This window comes from Chiloscyllium punctatum, chromosome 22, assembly GCF_047496795.1.
Source record: "Chiloscyllium punctatum isolate Juve2018m chromosome 22, sChiPun1.3, whole genome shotgun sequence".
Classification (NCBI taxonomy): Eukaryota; Metazoa; Chordata; class Chondrichthyes; order Orectolobiformes; family Hemiscylliidae; genus Chiloscyllium; species Chiloscyllium punctatum.
In genome coordinates, this window is record NC_092760.1 from 14,471,600 (window position 1) to 14,490,551 (window position 18,952).

Below are 18,952 nucleotides of genomic sequence, written 5' to 3' on the forward strand. Positions count from 1 at the left end.
CAATGGGAAATTTTACCTATGAGAAAAAATCAGAAAGGTTGAATATAGGAGGCTGAGAGGAGATTTAATTGAGACATGCAAAGTTATGAGAGGTTTAGATGGACTGGATAGGAAGAATTGATTTCTCTGAGCAACGAGATCAATATATGGAGATATGAATGTCGGGTAATTGACAGATGGAATAGATGGATGCCAACGAGAAAAGTTTTCAACCATAGAATGGTTGGAACCTGAAAGATGATAGAGCCAGAAATCCTCAATTCATTATAAAACAGTTGGATGTGCACTTGAAGTGCTGTCCAAGACAATAGACTATGAGCTGAAAGTTCCTCTTCAATCATTACAAACCAATAGACAGTTTTATTTTAATCCATTCCAATCTGCTCCCAACGGGGGAGCCACAAGTGAGTGGCATTTTCATTATGTGTCAGGACTTGGATCTCACAGGACTCCACTGGAAATGTAAAATGTGGCAGAACTGGAGGCACATGTAATTCTGCAGCTGGGGAAAGCTTTTCTTTGGAGAAATTTGTCACCAGCTGGAACACAGCTCTAGAATCACTGATTTGTTACAGTGCAGAACAGGGTCATTTGGCCCATCCTATCTGCACTGACTCAGTGCCAGTCTCCTGCCTTTTCCCATATCCTGTACACTACTACCATTCAAATAACTATTCGCTGTGTGGAAAAGATTCTCCTAACTTCTCATTTGCTTCTTTTGCAAATCACTTTAAAACTGTGCTGTCTGGTTCTCACTCCATTTACCAGCAGGAGTAGTCTCTCCCTAACAATCTGTCCAGATCCCTAATGAATTTGGAAACTTCTACCAAATCTCCTCAGCTTTCTCTCCCCAAGGGAAACAATCCTGGCTGCCTCAGTCTATGCTCATAACTGAGGTTTGGAGTGATTCTTGTCAACGTCTCCTGCATTCTTTCCATTGTCTGCACATCCTTCCTGAAGTGTGGTGCCCAGAACTGTACACAGCTGAGGTCTAAGCATTTTCTTATATAAATTCATCATGTTGCTCTGCTAGTCGAAGGCGGGTACTGAAGATGCTGGAGATTAGAGTCAAGAGTAGGGCACTGGCAAAGCATAGCAGGTCAGGCAGCATCCGAGGAGCAGGAAAATCGGGCAAAAGCCCTTCATCAGGAATGCACCACCCCTTCATCATTCCTGACAAAGGGTTTTTGCCTGAAACATTGATTTTCCTGCTCCTCGGATGTTACTTTAGTACTCTATTCCCCTAGAAATACTGTACAGGGGAACCTCGATTATCTGAACAACACAGACAGATTTTGTTCAGATAATCGAATGTTCGGAAAATCAAATGCCGGCTAACACAGTTTAGCCAAGCATCAGGACGTTGCACTCTTGTCCGGATAATCCAAAATGCGGATAAATCGAGGTTCCTCTGGAAATTATATCAACTGCTCTCCCTGTGTCCTACCAGCTTTAGTGCCCAATGCACAGATACACCCAGGTCTCTCTGCTCTTGCACACCCTTTCCCTTTTTTTATTATAGTGTCTCTCCACATTCTTTGTCCCAAAGTGGGTCACCTCACACTTCTCCAGATTGAACTTCATCTGCCAGCTACTTGCCCACTCTACCAACTTGTCAATGTCCTTTTTGAAATTTTACACAGCAAATTTTGAAATTGTAGCCCGTACTCCGTGGTCTAAATCATTTCTATGTGTCAGAAAAGGCAAGTATCCCAGGACTGAGCCAGCGCAACCCCACCACGAATCATCCTGCAGCCCAAAGGATACCCCTGAATCGTTATGCTGTTTCCTATCCATCAGCCAGTTCTGTAGCCAAGTTGCTACTGTTGCTTTTCTTCCATCAAATATAATGTTCTTCACAGGCCTGTTGTGCAGCATTGTATTAGACACCTTTTGGAAGTCTGCTTCCCCTCATCAACCTTCTCTGTTACCTCCAGCCAGTTAGTTTGACAGTTTTCCTTAAACATATCTATGGTGATTCTTTTGAATTAACCCATTTTTTTACCAATTGACGATTAAACCCACCCCAAATAATAGTTTCCAGAAGTTTACACACAACTCCAGCGAAACCGCGTGGTCTGTGATGGCTGGGCCTACCTTTACACCTCTTTTGAAAAAGGGCATGGTGTTTGCAATTCTTCAGTTTTCAGGCACAAACCCCAAATCCAGGAAAGATTGAAAGGTAATGGTCAGTGTCCAATTCCATTGCCGTCAGTACTGAGTGGACAATGGGAGAAAGCATGTTTTTATTATCAAATGGCACTTGTATAGAGTAGACATTGGCCGTCTTGTGGCATGGCCGTAGTGTCCTCACCCTAGGTTCAAGACCCATATGCTTTAGTAAAGTCCTACAGCATTGAAATGGACCCCTTGTTCCAAACTTGTCTGTGCTGGTCAGGTTTCCCAAGCTATACTAGCCTTGTTGGCTCATATCCCTCTAAACCTTTCCTGTTTAAATGTTGTAACTGTACCTGCATCTACCATTTCCTCTGGCAGCTCATTCCATGTATGAACCACCCTCTGCGTGAAAAGGTTGCCTCTCAGGTCCCTTTTAAATCTTGCTCCTCTCACCTTAAAATGATGTCCTCTGGTTTTGATCTCCCCTCCCCTGGGGAAAAGGTCTTTTTACCATCATTATGCCCCTCATGATTTTACAAACCTGGGCCTCCTAGACTCCAGTGAAACTAGCCTCAATCTGCCCGACCTACCCTTATACCACAAACCTTCCAGTTCTGGTAACATCCTGGTAAATCTTTTCTGCACCCTCTCCTATTTAATAATATCCTTCTTATAGCAGGGCGATAAGAACTGAACATAGTACTTCCAAAGTGGCCTTACCAACGTCCTGTACAACTGCAACGTGATGTCCCAACTCTTATACATGTAGTAACATATCTGAACAGGTTGACTAGAAAAATAGGTTAAATAAAAAATTTATGAAGAGTGCATATTATAATGGCTTCATTGTATTCATGTGTGCATCATTGCCATTTGCTGAGACTAGCTTAGTCAGAGAGCTCAATGTATTCCTCAACACACTGCAGTAATACCACATGCTGATACTCTGCAGGTATTACGATATAATTAATCTTGATTTGATTCGTAACTTTATGTCTCTATTTTCACTCCTCACTGCCAGTTCATGCAATTCAGATTTTACCTGCCAGCAAATCTAGGGGGTGGGGGGGGGGGGGAGGGTGCATGTTTGAATTTGCAAACTCAGCTTCTGTGCATTGTTAAAAACATTGTCCAGATCATTCTCAGTGAGGGTAACGTCAATACTGTAGATGAACGCTACGTCCTGTCGGGTACACAGGACCTCCCGTTTTTGGTCATGGCATCTTTCCAACACCAGCAATGGTGCCGGTGGTAGTAGCAATCACTGGTGAATGTCACAACCAAGGACCTACTTGCCTTGAAGGTCCAGTTAGCAGAGGATGTGGGTTCAGAGGTAGCTCTACAGTGAGCTTGGCTTGGCAGGGATTGGTCTGCATTCCAAGCAAGCAGTGGATTCCTGACAATGACATGGAGGTGCATCTCCTTTGGGACAATCTGGTGCACGTTAGTATCCTTGATACCCTTCTTTTCAAGGTCCTGGATGTGAGGAAAAGCATTTGCTTATTCCTAGCTTCCTTGTCCTCCGACAGATCCAATTCTTTGTTTTCTGCTCAAGAGAGCTATTCCCACTTGTCCTGTAGTGCCCACAGTTGTTCACATTGCATGACCATGTTGTGCAGTGCACAACTCAGTGTGATTACTCCAAGTAGTCACTCAGGTGTTGACTGAGAGTGTGGTGCTGGAAAAGCACAGCAGGTCAGGAGGAGCAGGAGAGTCGATGTTTCGGGCAAAAGCCCTCCATCAGGAATCAGAAATCACGTGGACTGTGGGAGGAAACCGGAGCACCCAGAGGAAACCCCACACAGACACGGCGCGAATGTGCAAACTCCACACAGACAGTCACCCGAGGCAAGAATCGAACCCAGCTCCCTGGCATTGTGAGGCAGCAGTGCTAACCACTGAGCCACCATGCCAACCATGCTAATGTTTCTCATCTCCATCTTAATGGGAGATCTCTTTTTTAAATTGCACCCCTGAGTAGTCAACTGCTCCAAAAGGGAAAAGTTCTCATAGCGCCTAACCTGTCACATCTCCTTGGGGAAGATCCTATCTTATTCTTCTAAACTCCAGTGGATCCAGGCTAAACCTACACAATCTCTTCTCATAAGATAATACCTTCATCCCATGAACCAGTTACATTCAATGATAAAAGAGGGAGAAAGGAATGAGAGGTTATCATAACAGTGAAGGTGAAGTAGGATGAAAGGATATTCATGTGGAGCATAAACACCAGCATAGATCAGATGGACTGATTGGCCTGTTTTGGTATGGTGCATTCTATGTAATGGCCAGGGAATGGAAATGGAAATCATAACTGTTATGGACCAGAGCAAACCCTCTCAAAACATATCGTGGAGATAGCCTAGATCCTAACTTTTATCTTATTTAAAGGCAAGTCATAGTCATAGAGTCATAGAGATGTACAGCACAGAAACATACCCTTCGATCCAACCCGTCCATGCTGACCAGATATCCCAACCCAATCTAGTCCCACCCGCCAGCACCCGGCCCATATCCCTCCAAACTTTTCCTATTCATGTACCCATCCAAACGCCTCTTAAATGTTGCAATTGTACCAGCCTCCACCACATCCTCTGGCAGCTTATTCCATACACATACTGCATGAAAGAGTTGCCCCTTAGGTCTCTTTTATACCTTTACCCTCTTACCCCAAACCTATTCCCTCTAGTTCTGGACTCCCTGAACCCAGGGAAAAGACTTTGTCTATTTATCCTATCCATGCCCCTCATAATTTTGTAAACCTCTATAAGGTCACTCCTCAGCCTCCGAAGCTCCAGGGAAAACAGCCCCAGCCTGTTCAGCCTCTCCCTATAGCTCAAATCCTCCAACCCTGGCAACATCCTTGTAAATCTTTTCTGAACCCTTTCAAGCTTCACAACATCCTTCCAATAGAAGGGAGACCAGGATTGCACGCAATATTCCAACAGTGGCCGAACCAATGTCCTGCGTGCAAGTGTAAGGTGCTGCATTCCATCTTACACCACAGTTAACATGCAAACAGAAAACGAAGAATTGACATAACTTTAACTCTATCAAAATACTTATAAAAATAACATTTTATTTAACTACTAATCATCGACACTTCCAATATAGCAGCATCCCATAAACACAGCCTTGGCAAAGACAAATCCAACAAAACAGATAACCCTCACTTAGAGTCATAGAGCTGTACAGCATGGAAACAGACCCTTCGGTCCATCCTGTCCATACAGACCAGATATCCCAACCCAATCTAGTCCCACCTGCCAGCACCCGGCCCATATCCCTCCAAACCCTTCCTATTCATATACCCATCCAAATGCCTCTTAAATGTTGCAATTGTACCAGCCTCCACCACTTCCTCTGGCAGCTCAGTCCATACACGTACCACCCTCTGTGTGAAAAGGTTGCCCCATAGGTGTCCTTATATCTTTCCCCTCTCACCCTAAACCTATGCCCTCTAGTTCTGGACTCCCTGACCCCAGGGAAAAGACTTTGCCTATTTATCCTATCCAAGCCCCTTATAATTTTGTAAACCTCTATAAGGTCACCCCTCAGCCTCCGACGCTCCAGGGAAAACAGCCCCAGCCTGTTCAGCCTCTCCCTATATCTCAAATCTTCCAACCCGGGCAACATCCTTGTAAATCTTTTCTGAACCCTTTTGATCTCTTCCTGTCTGACAGAATGAATCCAGCCGCAAGGACACAACTCAAAGCTTTTTGCAGCAGCAGAAAGAGAGCAGTATCTGGCAGCTTCAATTCCAAAAACCCCAACTTCAATCATTGTAAGCAAAGCTAAAACCCTGGATCTGTGTGAGCGTGACTCCACCCACTCATGCTTCTTTTATCTCATTAAAACCAAACCCAGAGTGATTTCCTCTGCTTTCCATGGAGCAGTCTCTTCAACACCAGGCTTACAACATGCCTTTTCAGGGGAAACAGGCAAGAACAAATCTCTCTTGATGACACGTCTTGGCATGAATTATAGATTTAACTCATTTAAGATGATTTCAACGGGGCAGGCTCCAAGTTCCAAATTTCGGAGAGATGTTGATTAGCCACTTCCTTTTACAGAATGAACTCGAAATTCAGCTTCTTAAACCAAGGCTGGAATGGAGGTGAGGAAGTGGAGTTGCTTTTGCATTCTGAATTTGACCTAGTGATATCCCAGAGTTACACACAGATGTGGCACAAAAGCTCACATTTGAAAATATCTGGTATTGTTCAACTGGAATGACAACGGACTTAGTTATTCATAAGGAGAAAGTGAGGGCTGCAGATGCTGGAGATCAGAGCTGAAAATGTGTTGGCTGGAAAAGCGCAGCAGGTCAGGAAGCATCCAAGGAACAGGAGAATCGACGTTTCGGGCATGAGCCCTTCTTCAGGAATGAGGAGGGTGTGGCAAGCAGGCTAAGATAAAAGGTAGGGAGGAGGGACTTGGGGGAGGGGCGTTGGAAATGCGATAGGTGGAAGGAGGTTAAGGACAGCCACGTCCCTTAACCTCCTTCCATCTATCGCATTCCCAATGCCCCTCCTGAAATCCATTTCCCTCTTTCCTCCAATATAAATCTGAGGAGATTCTGGAATTCATTGTCATAAAGATTGAAGCTGTCTGTTTACCCACGTCTGTTGCCTCTTTCCCTTTCCCTCAACCATCAGGTCAAACATACATGAATGCTCCCCCTTCAAACTGTGTTATAGAGTCATCAAGTCAAGCAGCGCAGAAACAGACCACCTAGTCCCTACCAAAAATAATGCTAAGTTAAACTAGTGCCTGCTCCTATTCCATCTCCCTCTAAACCTTTCCTACTCATGTATCTATCCAAATGTCCTTTATCTCTTGTAATTGTAACCAGCATGCACCACTTCCAGAGGAAGTTCATCCCACAAGTGAACCACCCTCTGTGTAAAACACCTTATGTCTTTTCGAAATCTCTCTCCTCTCACCTTACGAATGTGCTCCCTTGTCGAGAAACTGCCCATCTTCGGGAAGAAACAACTACTATTAACTTGGTAGCTCTCATTATTTTATAAACTTCTATCAGGTTGCCTCTCAACCTTGGTGAACCTTTTCAGAACCCTCTCCAGTTTAATAATATCCTTCCTATAACTGGGCAACCAGAACTGGACCCAGTACGGGTGTTTTTGCTTTAAAGTGCGTTTTGTCAATGTGAATGCACTGTAATGCAATTGACAAGTGGGGGCGCTGCATCTAAAGGACAAACTTTTACAATCTGCATTGGGTGTAATGTGATTGCATCACCGACACTTTAAGTGCTGTCTCTAAAACACAATGTTTCTATAACACGAGGTTGGACCAGCACGCAGCCATCGCACTTCAGAAGAACTGGCCGGACTCCAGAAGAGTCTGTAGGTGACACCCTCACTTCCAATCCAGTCATCAATACCTCCTCAAATACTCACCCTTGACCTCCCGTTCCTTGTAAAATGCTGTCCTGTTGCTAACTTCCTTTTCCACTCAAAAGTAGTTAACCGTACCATCACCTCTCAAATCCATAACTATATTTCCCATAACTTTGTACTTGAATCTCTTCATTTTGGGTTCTGCTTCAGCTATGGTACCAAGACAAATCTTTATCAAGGTCACAACTGACGTTTCATGTGACTGTGACCAAAGCAAACTATCTTTCCTTATCCCCTGCCCATATGTCTGCAGTCTTTATCAATAGGACAAAGTGAGGACTGTAGATGCTGGAGTCCTCACTTTCTCCTAGTCGATTTTAACCTACTGCGAATCCTCTTGCAAGGATGCCTTCCTTGAAGAAGCTCTCCTCCTCCCTTTACAAGGATCTCAGTGAGTCCCTCTCTCACTGCACCCCCCAAGTATTCCTGAAGAAGGGCTTATGCCCGAAACGTCGATTCTCCTGCTCCTTGGATGCTGCCTGACCCGCTGCACTTTTCCAGCAACACATTTTAAAGTCTTTATCAATAGCAGATATGACCAGCTTGTGGCAAAACTCACAAGGTTCACCTGTCAACATGGGATGAAAACAGGCCAAGAAAAGATTCAGTTGGAGAAGTAGGAATCAAGAGTGGAAGATGTAGGGCCAGTAAACTCGAACTGGGGTCAACCTGAGCCAAGACCAAAGTCATAGGCCTCGTCTTAGTGACTGGCTAAAACCGTGGAGGTGTCAGAGGGTCATCATTTCCAGGTCGCGAACTCTCTTGGAAATTAAGAGCCGAGGAAACAGCACACATCTACCTGGCTGAAGAATTAGCAGGGCAGCAGTGAACATCGGAAGAGAATGTTCTTAATGACACCGCGCTGGATTCTTGAGGAAAAGAGAGACAGCGTTTCCCGAAATGTCAAGGGCAGTGCTAGAGTTAGAAATATCAGTGAGTCTCGCAATCAATGTCAACTGCAACATGACATCCCAACCCGTGTACTCAGTACTCTGACTGATGAAGGCAAGTGTGCCAAATACCTTCTACACCACCCTGTCCATCTGTAATACCACTGTCAAGGAACTATGTATCTGAACCCCCGCTAGGTCCCTCTGTTTGACAGCACTCCCTGATGCCCAACCATTAACTGTGCAACCCCTGCCCCTACATGCCTTATCAAAATGCAATACCTCGCATTTATCCGAATTAAACTCCATCTGCCGCTCCTCAGCCCGTTGGCCCATTTGATAGAGATCCCTTGGAATTCTTCGATAACATTCTTCAGTGTCCACTACGCCAGCAATTTTGGTGCCATCCACAACCGTACCAACCATGCTTCCTAATTTCTCACCCAAATTGTTTATATAAATGATGAACAGCAGTGGAGCCAGCACCAATCTTTGAGGGACACTGCTGGTGTGTCGGAGAGATGAACTTTCGATGGCCAGGAAATGCCAACTTCTTGTCCAGCCAGGGCCTTAACAAGAGCTATTGGCATTTTCCATTTAAGGTTTATGACAAAAATTAAAAGTAGGCGGTCTGTACTCGTATCAAATGACCTCTTCCATCTTCCAGCAGCTAATGGATTGGAATTTGAGGTCTTCGGCTCATTATTCCCACCACATGTCTAGGTGACATTGTAATCTACAGCAGCAGTGACTGAGAGTTCCGGCACCAGTTGCAGTCCTGGGTATTAAGGAAGAAAGACATCCCATCAAGGGTAATGCATGGGGTTTGTCGGATGAATTCTCAATGTCTGCGATCCAAGCTGTCTAGTTAAATTCCAAGATCATAAAGCAGAGGTTGTTCAGGACACAGTGCAAACCAGTTACCTTTTAGGCCTCTTTGGATATATCAATGATTTATCCCAGACTTCGCTCCATTGAACCTGTGGAGTCAGACGTAGCTAACTGGAGCCTTTACTGGATGACAGCGTTCGGGAATAGCTTGTGCATAGAGCTCAGGACAGACCATTCCAATTTGGTTGCAGATGTCCGTCCACCAGCCAATGAGCCTGTGTTTGAGTATATTTTCAGGACTTTGAAAGTTGTTACCCTAAGAAGAGAAATGCACTTTATTTGTGAAGGACTGATGAACTATCCAATTGGGCGATAGTAAAATGCAATTTATTTGGGAGATTACACAGTTGGCAGTAAACCTTTGATGATTCCGAGAGTGCAGCGGAGTAGGGTTCCTGAGCCAGAGTTCAGCCGCTCCAACTGCCTCTCGTTTCTGTCCTCGCTTTTTCCTTTTGTGTATTTATTTAGAGATTTTTCAGTTTTTTTTCTCAACTTATCTTCCGAAGGGAGCTCCGTTGCAGAGATACAGGCAGCGGCTGGGAGCCCAGAGTGGGGACTTTAGCGATCAGCCATGAGGTGTCTGGTGCGCTCGGGCAGAATCCTGGCAGGCAGCGGCATTGTGGGAATAGCTGGGGGCCCTTGGGCTGTGATGATCCCCTGTAGCAGATGGCATTGAGATGGCAGCATGGAAGCACAGGGATCACGAGATCGAGCCCAGTATTGCGAGGAGAAGGAGGTCGAACCCAGTGTGGGGGGGGAGAGTGAGATCGAGCCCAGTGTGGGGGGGAGAAGGAGATCGAGCCCAGTGTGGGGGGGAGAAGGAGATCGAGCCCAGTGTGGGGGGGAGAAGGAGATCGAGCCCAGTGTGGGGGGGGAGTGAGATCGAGCCCAGTGTGGGGGGGGAGTGAGATCGAGCCCAGTGTGGGGGGGGAGAGTGAGATCGAGCCCAGTGTGGGGGGGAGAAGGAGATCGAGCCCAGTGTGGGGGGGAGAGGGAGATCGAGCCCAGTGTGGGGGGGAAGGAGATCGAGCCCAGTGTGGGGGGGAGAAGGGGATCGAGCCCAGTGTGGGGGGGAGAGGGAGATCGAGCCCAGTGTGGGGGGAGAAGGGGATCGAGCCCAGTGTGGGGGGGAGAATGGGATCGAGCCCAGTGTGGGGGGGAAGGAGATCGAGCCCAGTGGGGGGGAGAGAAGGAGATCGAGCCCAGTGTGGGGTGGAGTGAGTTCGAGCCCAGTGTGGGGGGGAGAGGGAGATCGAGCCCAGTGTGGGGGGGAGAAGGGGATCGAGCCCAGTGTGGGGGGGAAGGAGATCGAGCCCAGTGTGGGGGGGAGAAGGGGATCGAGCCCAGTGTGGGGGGGAGAGGGAGATCGAGCCCAGTGTGGGGGGGAGAAGGGGATCGAGCCCAGTGTGGGGGGGAAGGAGATCGAGCCCAGTGTGGGGGGGAGAAGGGGATCGAGCCCAGTGTGGGGGGGAGAAGGGGATCGAGCCCAGTGTGGGGGGGAAGGAGATCGAACCCAGTGGGGGGGAGAGAAGGAGATCGAGCCCAGTGTGGGGTGGAGTGAGTTCGAGCCCAGTGTGGGGGGAGAGTGAGATCGAGCCCAGTGTGGGGGGAGAGTGAGATCGAGCCCAGTGTGGGGGAGAGAGAAGGAGATCGAGCCCAGTGTGGGGTGGAGTGAGTTCGAGCCCAGTGTGGGGGGGGAGAGGGAGATCGAGCCCAGTGTGGGGGGAGAGTGAGATCGAGCCCAGTGTGGGGGGAGAGTGAGATTGAGCCCAGTGTGGGGGTGAGAAGGGGATCGAGCCCAGTGTGGGGGGGGAGAAGGGGATCGAGCCCAGTGTGGGGGGAGAGTGAGATCGAGCCCAGTGTGGGGGGAGAGTGAGATCGAGCCCAGTGTGGGGTGGAGTGAGTTCGAGCCCAGTGTGGGGGGGAGAGGGAGATCGAGCCCAGTGTGGGGGGAGAGTGAGATCGAGCCCAGTGTGGGGGGAGAGTGAGATCGAGCCCAGTGTGGGGGTGAGAAGGGGATCGAGCCCAGTGTGGGGGGGGAGAAGGGGATCGAGCCCAGTGTGGGGGGAGAGTGAGATCGAGCCCAGTGTGGGGGGAGAGTGAGATCGAGCCCAGTGTGGGGGGAGAGTGAGATCGAGTCCAGTGTGGGGGGAGAGTGAGATCGAGCCCAGTGTGGGGGGAGAGTGAGATCGAGCCCAGTGTGGGGGTGAGAAGGGGATCGAGCCCAGTGTGGGGGTGAGAAGGGGATCGAGCCCAGTGTGGGAGGGGAGTGAGATCGAGCCCAGTGTAGGGGGGGGAGAAGGAGATCGAGCCCAGTGTGGGGGGAGAGAGTGAGATCGAGCCCAGTTTGGGGGGGGAGGGAGATCGAGCCCAGTGTGGGGGGAGAGAGTGAGATCGAGCCCAGTGTGGGGGGGGAGTGAGATCGAGCCCAGTGCGGGGGGGGAGAAGGAGATCGAGCCCAGTGTGGGGGGGGAGTGAGATCGAGCCCAGTGTGGGGGGAGAGTGAGATCGAGCCCAGTGTGGGGTGGAGTGAGTTCGAGCCCAGTGCGGGGGGGGAGAAGGAGATCGAGCCCAGTGTGGGGGGGGAGTGAGATCGAGCCCAGTGTGGGGGGGAGAAGGAGATCGAGCCCAGTGGGGGGGGAGAGTGAGATCGAGCCCAGTGTGGGGGGGGAGAAGGAGATCGAGCCCAGTATGGGGGGGGGGAGTGAGATCGAGCCCAGTGTAGGGGAGGGGGGGAGAGTGAGATTGAGCCCAGTGTGGGGGGGGGGGGAGAGTGAGATCGAGCCCAGTGTGGGGGGAGGGGTGGAGATTGAGCCCAGTGTGGGGGGGAGTGAGATCGAGCCCAGTGTGGGGGGGAGAGTGAGATCGAGCCCAGTGTTGCGGGGTGGGGGGCAGAGTGAGATCGAGCCCAGTGTGGGGGGGAGAGTGAGATCGAGCCCAGTGCGGGGGGGGGGGAGAGGGAGATCGAGCCCAGTGTGGGGGGGAGAGTGAGATCAAGCTCAGTGTGGGGGGGAGAGTGAGATCGAGCCCAGTGTGGGGGGGAGAGTGAGATCAAGCTCAGTGTGGGGGGGCAGAGTGAGATCGAGCCCAGTGTGGGGGGGAGAGTGAGATCGAGCCCAGTGCGGGGGGGGGGAGAGTGAGATCGAGCCCAGTGTTGCGGGGTGGGGGGCAGAGTGAGATCGAGCCCAGTGTGGGGGGGACAGTGAGATCGAGCCCAGTGTGGGGGGGGGGGGAGAGTGAGATCGAGCCCAGTGTTGCGGGGTGGGGGGCAGAGTGAGATCGAGCCCAGTGTGGGGGGGGGGGAGAGTGAGATCGAGCCCAGTGCGGGGGGAGAGTGATATCGATCCCAGTGTGGGGGGGGAGGAGAGTGAGATCGAGCCCAGTGTGGGGGGGGGGGAGAGTGAGATCGAGCCCAGTGTGGGGGGAGAGTGAGATCGATCCCAGTGTGGGGGGGGAGGAGAGTGAGATCGAGCCCAGTGTGGGGGGGGGAGAGTGAGATCGAGCCCAGTGCGGGGAGAGAGTGAGATCGAGCCCAGTGTGGCGGGGGGAGAGTGAGATCGAGCCCAGTGCGGGGGGAGAGTGAGATCGATCCCAGTGTGGGGGGGGGGAGAGTGAGATCGAGCCCAGTGTGGGGGGAGAGTGAGATCGATCCCAGTGTGGAGGGGGAGAGTGAGATCGATCCCAGTGTGGAGGGGGAGAGTGAGATCGATCCCAGTGTGGGGGGGAGGAGAGTGAGATCGAGCCCAGTGTGGGGGGGGGGTGAGAGTGAGATCGAGCCCAGTGTGGGGGGAGAGTGAGATCGAGCCCAGTGTGGAGGGGGAGAGTGAGATCGAGCCCAGTGTAGGGGGAGAGTGAGATCGAGCCCAGTGTGGGGGGAGAGTGAGATCGATCCCAGTGTGGAGGGGGAGAGTGAGATCGAGCCCAGTGTAGGGGGAGAGTGAGATCGAGCCCAGTGTGGGGGGAGAGTGAGATCGAGCCCAGTGTAGGGGGGAGAAGGAGATTGAGCCCAGTTTGGGTGGGGAGGGAGATCGAGCCCAGTGTGGGGGGGGAGAGGGACAGCGAGCCCAGTGTCGGGGGGCGAGGGAGATCGTGCCCAGTGTGGGGTGGAGTGGGAGATCGAGTCCAGTGTGGAGGGAGAGTGAGATCGAGCCCAGTGTCGGGGGGAGGGTGAGATCATACCCTGTGTGGGGAGAGAGAGTGAGATCGAGCTCGGTGTGGGGGGAGAGAGTGAGATCAAGCTCGGTGTGGGGGGGGAGAGTGAGATCGAGCCCAGTGTGGGGGGAGAGTGAGATCGATCCCAGTGTAGGGGGGAGAGAGTGAGATCGAGCCCAGTGTGAGGGGGGGAGAGTGAGATCGCGCCCAGTGTAGGGGGGTGAGGGAGATCGAGCCCAGTGTGGGGGGGAGTGAGATCGAGCCCAGTGTCGGGGGGTGAGGGAGATCGAGCCCAGTGTCGGGGGTGAGTGAGATCGAGCCCAGTGTCGGGGGTGAGTGAGATCGAGCCCAGTGTCGGGGGGTGAGGGAGATCGAGCCCAGTGTAGGGGGGGTGAGGGAGATCGAGCCCAGTGCCGGGGGGTGAGGGAGATCGAGCCCAGTGTGGGGGGGAGTGAGATCGAGCCCAGTGTAGGGGGGTGAGGGAGATCGAGCCCAGTGTCGGGGGGTGAGGGAGATCGAGCCCAGTGTCGGGGGTGAGTGAGATCGAGCCCAGTGTCGGGGGGTGAGGGAGATCGAGCCCAGTGTCGGGGGTGAGTGAGATCGAGCCCAGTGTCGGGGGTGAGTGAGATCGAGCCCAGTGTCGGGGGTGAGTGAGATCGAGCCCAGTGTCGGGGGGTGAGGGAGATCGAGCCCAGTGTGGGGGGGAGTGAGATCGAGCCCAGTGTGGGGGTGAGGGAGATCGAACCCAGTGTGGGGGGGAGTGAGATCGAGCCCAGTGCCGGGGGGTGAGGGAGATCGAGCCCAGTGTGGGGGGGAGGGAGATCGAGCCCAGTGTGGGTGGGAGGGAGATCGAGCCCAGTGTGAGGGGAGCGTGAGATCCAGCCCAGTGTCGGGGGGTGAGGGAGATCGAGCCCAGTGTCGGGGGTGAGTGAGATCGAGCCCAGTGTCGGGGGGTGAGGGAGATCGAGCCCAGTGTCGGGGGGTGAGGGAGATCGAGCCCAGTGTGAGGGGAGCGTGAGATCCAGCCCAGTGTGGGTGGGAGGGAGATCGAGCCCAGTGTCGGGGGGAGAAGGGGATCGAGCCCAGTGTGGGGGGAGAGTGAGATCAAGCCCAGTGTCGGTGGAGAGTGACATCGAGCCCAGTGTGGGGGGGGGGGAGAGTGAGATCGAGCCCAGTGTCGGTGGAGAGTGACATCGAGCCCAGTGTGGGGGGGGGAGAAGGAGATCGAGCCCAGGACGGGGGGAGAGGGAGATCGAGACCAGTGTGTTGGGGGGGGGAGAGTGAGATCGAGCTCGGTGTGGGAGAGTGAGAGATTGAGCCCAGTGTCGGGGGGAGATAGAGCCCAGTGTTGGGGGGGAGAGGGAGAGCTCAGTGTGGGGGGAGGGGGACCGCACCCAGTGCAGGGGGAGAGAGATCGAGCCCTCGTGGGGAAAACCCACTGTGGAGTGACTGCAGGCCCATGGCTAGAGAAGGACAGTAACTTGGAACTTTTAACTTTATTTCTTATTTATTCCTTTGTAATGGGAAGAACTGTACTGCTGAACTTTTAATTTATTTCTTTAGTTTTCTGCATTTTACCTGTGATGTTTGTACCTAAGATAGTGCCATGAAGGGTGACATTATAAACCTTTCACCGTACCGGTGCATTCCTTATTTTGAAACCCCAGGTGGGTATTTGTTTCTGAACCTGCTCCCATTTGTTACGACAGACAGGATTACGCCCAGACATGACAGAATGGGGGCAGGGGCCACTGGTATTCCATTGGATTATTTGCACAGGGACTATACTGGGATACAGTTCATTCAGTTAGACAATAGCTGTTTATGTTCATTCAAACATTACAATTTTAATTCCAAGTCCTGAGAGCAAGTCTTGTATGCAAATAGTGAGCAACAGTGGTTCGAGCAACGATCCCTGTGAAATATGTGTGCATCTCAACCCTCCTTACCTCATTAAACGCTATTAGCAAAGGCTTCTATCCATATCTCCAGCACTTTAGTTTCTGTTTCAATATGACTTATCAGGAAATGCCTGTAGCAACAGGTTCCAGATCCTAATTATTCTCCATGTAATGATATTACTCCTGAATTCCATATCGGTAAGTCTTAGTGACTTACCGATGTTGGTGTCTGGTCTCCCCACCAGCGGGAATATTTTATCCATGTTTGTCCTGTCAAACCCTCACGTGATTTTCCAGACCCATCAAGTCGCCCATTTGCAAAGAGGACCCCATAAAACCTGTTGCGTTTTTCTGCTGATGGTTTCACCGTCGTTCTGGTATCATCCTTGTAAATCATTTTCTCTTCCCTTTTTGTTTTCTTTAGTGCGCCGATCCGCCCATCCTTCGAGTTTTTAAAGTCTTGCGTTTTGTCGCAGCCTTCTTCAATTCGGTGTCATTCGAGCATTCCAATTTTAATTCCAATTTCTGAGAGCAAGTCGTGTATGTAAATGATGAGCAACGGTGGTCCTAGCAACGATCCCTGTGAAATATCACTTCATACCTTCGGCCAGACTAGGTAAATATCTTTTGTCCCTTTTCTCCCTTTTCTGTGTTGCAGTCAGTTTGCTTTGCATTCTGATCCATGCCCCTTGTCCGGACACGCTCTCACCTCGATCTTGACTCAACCATTTGGCACCTTATCAAAGTCTTTTGGGATAGTACAAACTTAGTGCTTCTTACATTATTCTTTCCTGCTGTTGAAGTTCAGTAAATTATGGCCACTGAGCATAGACAAAGGCCCTTCAGCCCATTGAGGTTGCACCATTCAAGAACAACTGCTTGTCTATTCTAATGCACTTTCCAGCACTTGGCCCATATCTTTGGCATTGCAAGTGCACGTCTAAATACTTAAATGTTGTGAAGGCTTCTGCCTATTAGAATCATGCAACATGAAAACTCGCCTTTCGATCCAACATAACCCCAAACTAAGCTAGTCCCTCCTGCCTGCTCCTGGCCCATATCCCTCCACACCTTTCCTAGTCATCCACTTATCTGAATGTCTTTTAAATGTTACAGTGCGTTCCAGATGCCCACCGCCCTCTGAATGAAAAGGTTTCTCCTCACATCCCCTCGATATCGTCTGCCCCCTAATTTTAAGTCAGTCCCTGAGTCACTCACCCCTCCATCAAGGGGTAAAGTTTTTTCCTTGCTGCCCAATTCATGTCCCTCACAATTTTACACATCTTCACTGTGTCCCCTCTCAGTCTCCTCTGTTTGAAGGAAAACAACCCCAGTCTATCCCATCTCTGTGCCTAATTGAAACTCTCCAGTGCAGGCAACATCCTGGTAGACGTCCTCTGCATCCTCTTGAATTCCTCCTAGAATGTGGCTCCCAGATTTATACACAATACTCTCCTGTGGCCTAACCAACATTTTATACAGTTCCAGCACATCCTCCCTGCTCTTAAACTCTATGACTCAGCTATCCCAGACATCTTCTGAAGCACTTTATCCACCTGTCTTGACACCTTAAGGAACATGCACCAAAGTCCCTCTAATTCTCGGTGCTTTCCAGGGTCCTACTGTTGACCTAATATTCCTTTGCCTTGTCTGTCCTACCCAAGTGCATCACCCTCACATCTATCCAGGCTGAATCCCATTTTTCACTGATTGACCTATCTGACCAGCCCACCTATACCTCCTGTAATCTGAGGCTATCTTCCTCACTAGTTACCACCACACCAATTTTTATATCATCTGTGAACTTACTGATGAACCCTCCTATGTTCAATTTAAAATCATTTTTATACACCACAAACTGCAAAGGCCCCAACCCTACCCCCTGTGGGACCCCAATGGACACAGATTTCTAGTTGAAAATACAACCCTCAACCACCACCCTCTACTTTTTGCCACTCAGTCAATTATCAATCCAATTTGCCAAATTTCCTTGGATTCAATGGACTCTAACCTTTGCTTTCAGACTCCCATGTGGGACCTTAACAAAAGCCTTACTAAAGTCCAAGTAGATGACATCAAAAATATTGCCCTCATCCACACACCTGGTCATCTCTTCAAAACATTCAATCGAGTTGCTTCCCGTAGTTTCCCACCATCAGGTTAGATTGTCCGGCCTGTAGTTTTCTGGTCTACCCTTTGCCCCCTTCCTGAATAACGGTACCACATTGGCTGTCCTCTAGTGCTTTGGCACTTCTCCTGTGGCCAGGGAGGAATTGAAAATTATTGCTCACGCCCCTGCTGTTTCCTCCCTTGTCTCACTGACAATGTCATCTGGCCCTTGGACAGTGATTTACTTTTAAGATTGCCAGATCACTCAGAAACTCCTCTCTGTCTGTGCGAATTATTTTAATTTTGCCATAGGCATTCTCCCTGATTTCTATACCCAAATCATTTCTCCCACTCATGAACACTGAGGCAAAGTATTCATTTAAAACCTTAACTGCATCCAAACGCTCCACCCATAAATTAATGAGGCCTAAACTTTCCCTGATTATCCATTTATCCTTAATGGACCATTATCCTTTCATATCCTCTCCCAATCTCCTTATTTGAGTTCCCTCTTGCATGTTCTGTACCCTGTGGTGTGTCTGCTGTTGAACCCTCTGTATCTGCCATAACCTCTCTTTCTCTTAATCCAAAGCTGTGTATTCCTTGGTATCCAGTTGACTTGATTTGATGGTCCGTCTCTTCATCTTAGTCCTTATTGAAATATGTTGGCCCTGTACTCTCCTTACTTCCTTTTTCCTATGTTTCACAGCTCCGACACACATTTAGCTAAACATATCTGCTCCCAGTCCACTCTAGCTAAGGCATACCTGGTCTTATTAAAATGAGCCTCCCCCCCAATTGAGAACTTTGATTTCAGGCCCTTCCTTGTCCTTTTTCATAACAGGGTCATTATCATGTCCCCATCACCTCCCAGTAATCTCTACATCACGTGGTATTTCTGAGACCATATCTTCTGAAAACCTAGCCAGGGGTAACATCCTTCCTACATCTATCCTGTAAGAATTTGGTATTTTCAAGTAACAGTCTCTCACTTATCTAAACTTCAGAGAATATAGGCATAGTCTGCTTGAGCTTCCCTCATGATTACATTACATAGAATTCCCTACACTGTGGAAACAGGCCACTTGGCCCAACAAGTGCACACAGACCCTCTGAGAAGTAACCCACCCAGACCCATTCCCCTACCCTATAACTCTACATTTCCCCTGACTAATACACCTAACCTACTCATCCCCGCACACTATGGGCAATTTAGCATGGCCAATCCACCTGATCTGCACATCTTTGGAGTGCGGAAGGAAACCAGAGCACCCAGAGGAAACCCACGCAGACACGGGGAGAATGTGCAAACTCCACACGGAGAGTCACCCGAGGCCGGAATTGAACCTGGGTCCCTGGAGCTGTGAGGCAGCAGTGCTAACCACTGAGCCACTGTAATACAATCCACCCATCTCTGGAATTAGCTTGATTCAGCCTTGTTGCCTTCTGTCTATGGCAAATATGTCTG

General features: G+C 50.1%; 1 protein-coding gene across 2 annotated transcripts in view; it reads left to right on the forward strand.

The window, feature by feature from the left end:
• The window catches only part of LOC140493421 (excitatory amino acid transporter 2-like), a 274,102-nt gene that overhangs the window by 13,251 nt on the left and 241,899 nt on the right, over positions 1-18,952 (forward strand). The window contains exon 2 of one of the 2 annotated variants that reach the window (XM_072591843.1): positions 15,800-15,991. The exons of the other annotated variant lie outside the window; for it this stretch is intronic. Within the exon in view, the coding sequence (XP_072447944.1) occupies positions 15,924-15,991 (68 nt within the window). The 5' untranslated portion in view covers positions 15,800-15,923. The remainder of the gene's footprint in view (positions 1-15,799; positions 15,992-18,952) is intronic. 2 annotated transcript variants of the gene reach the window in all.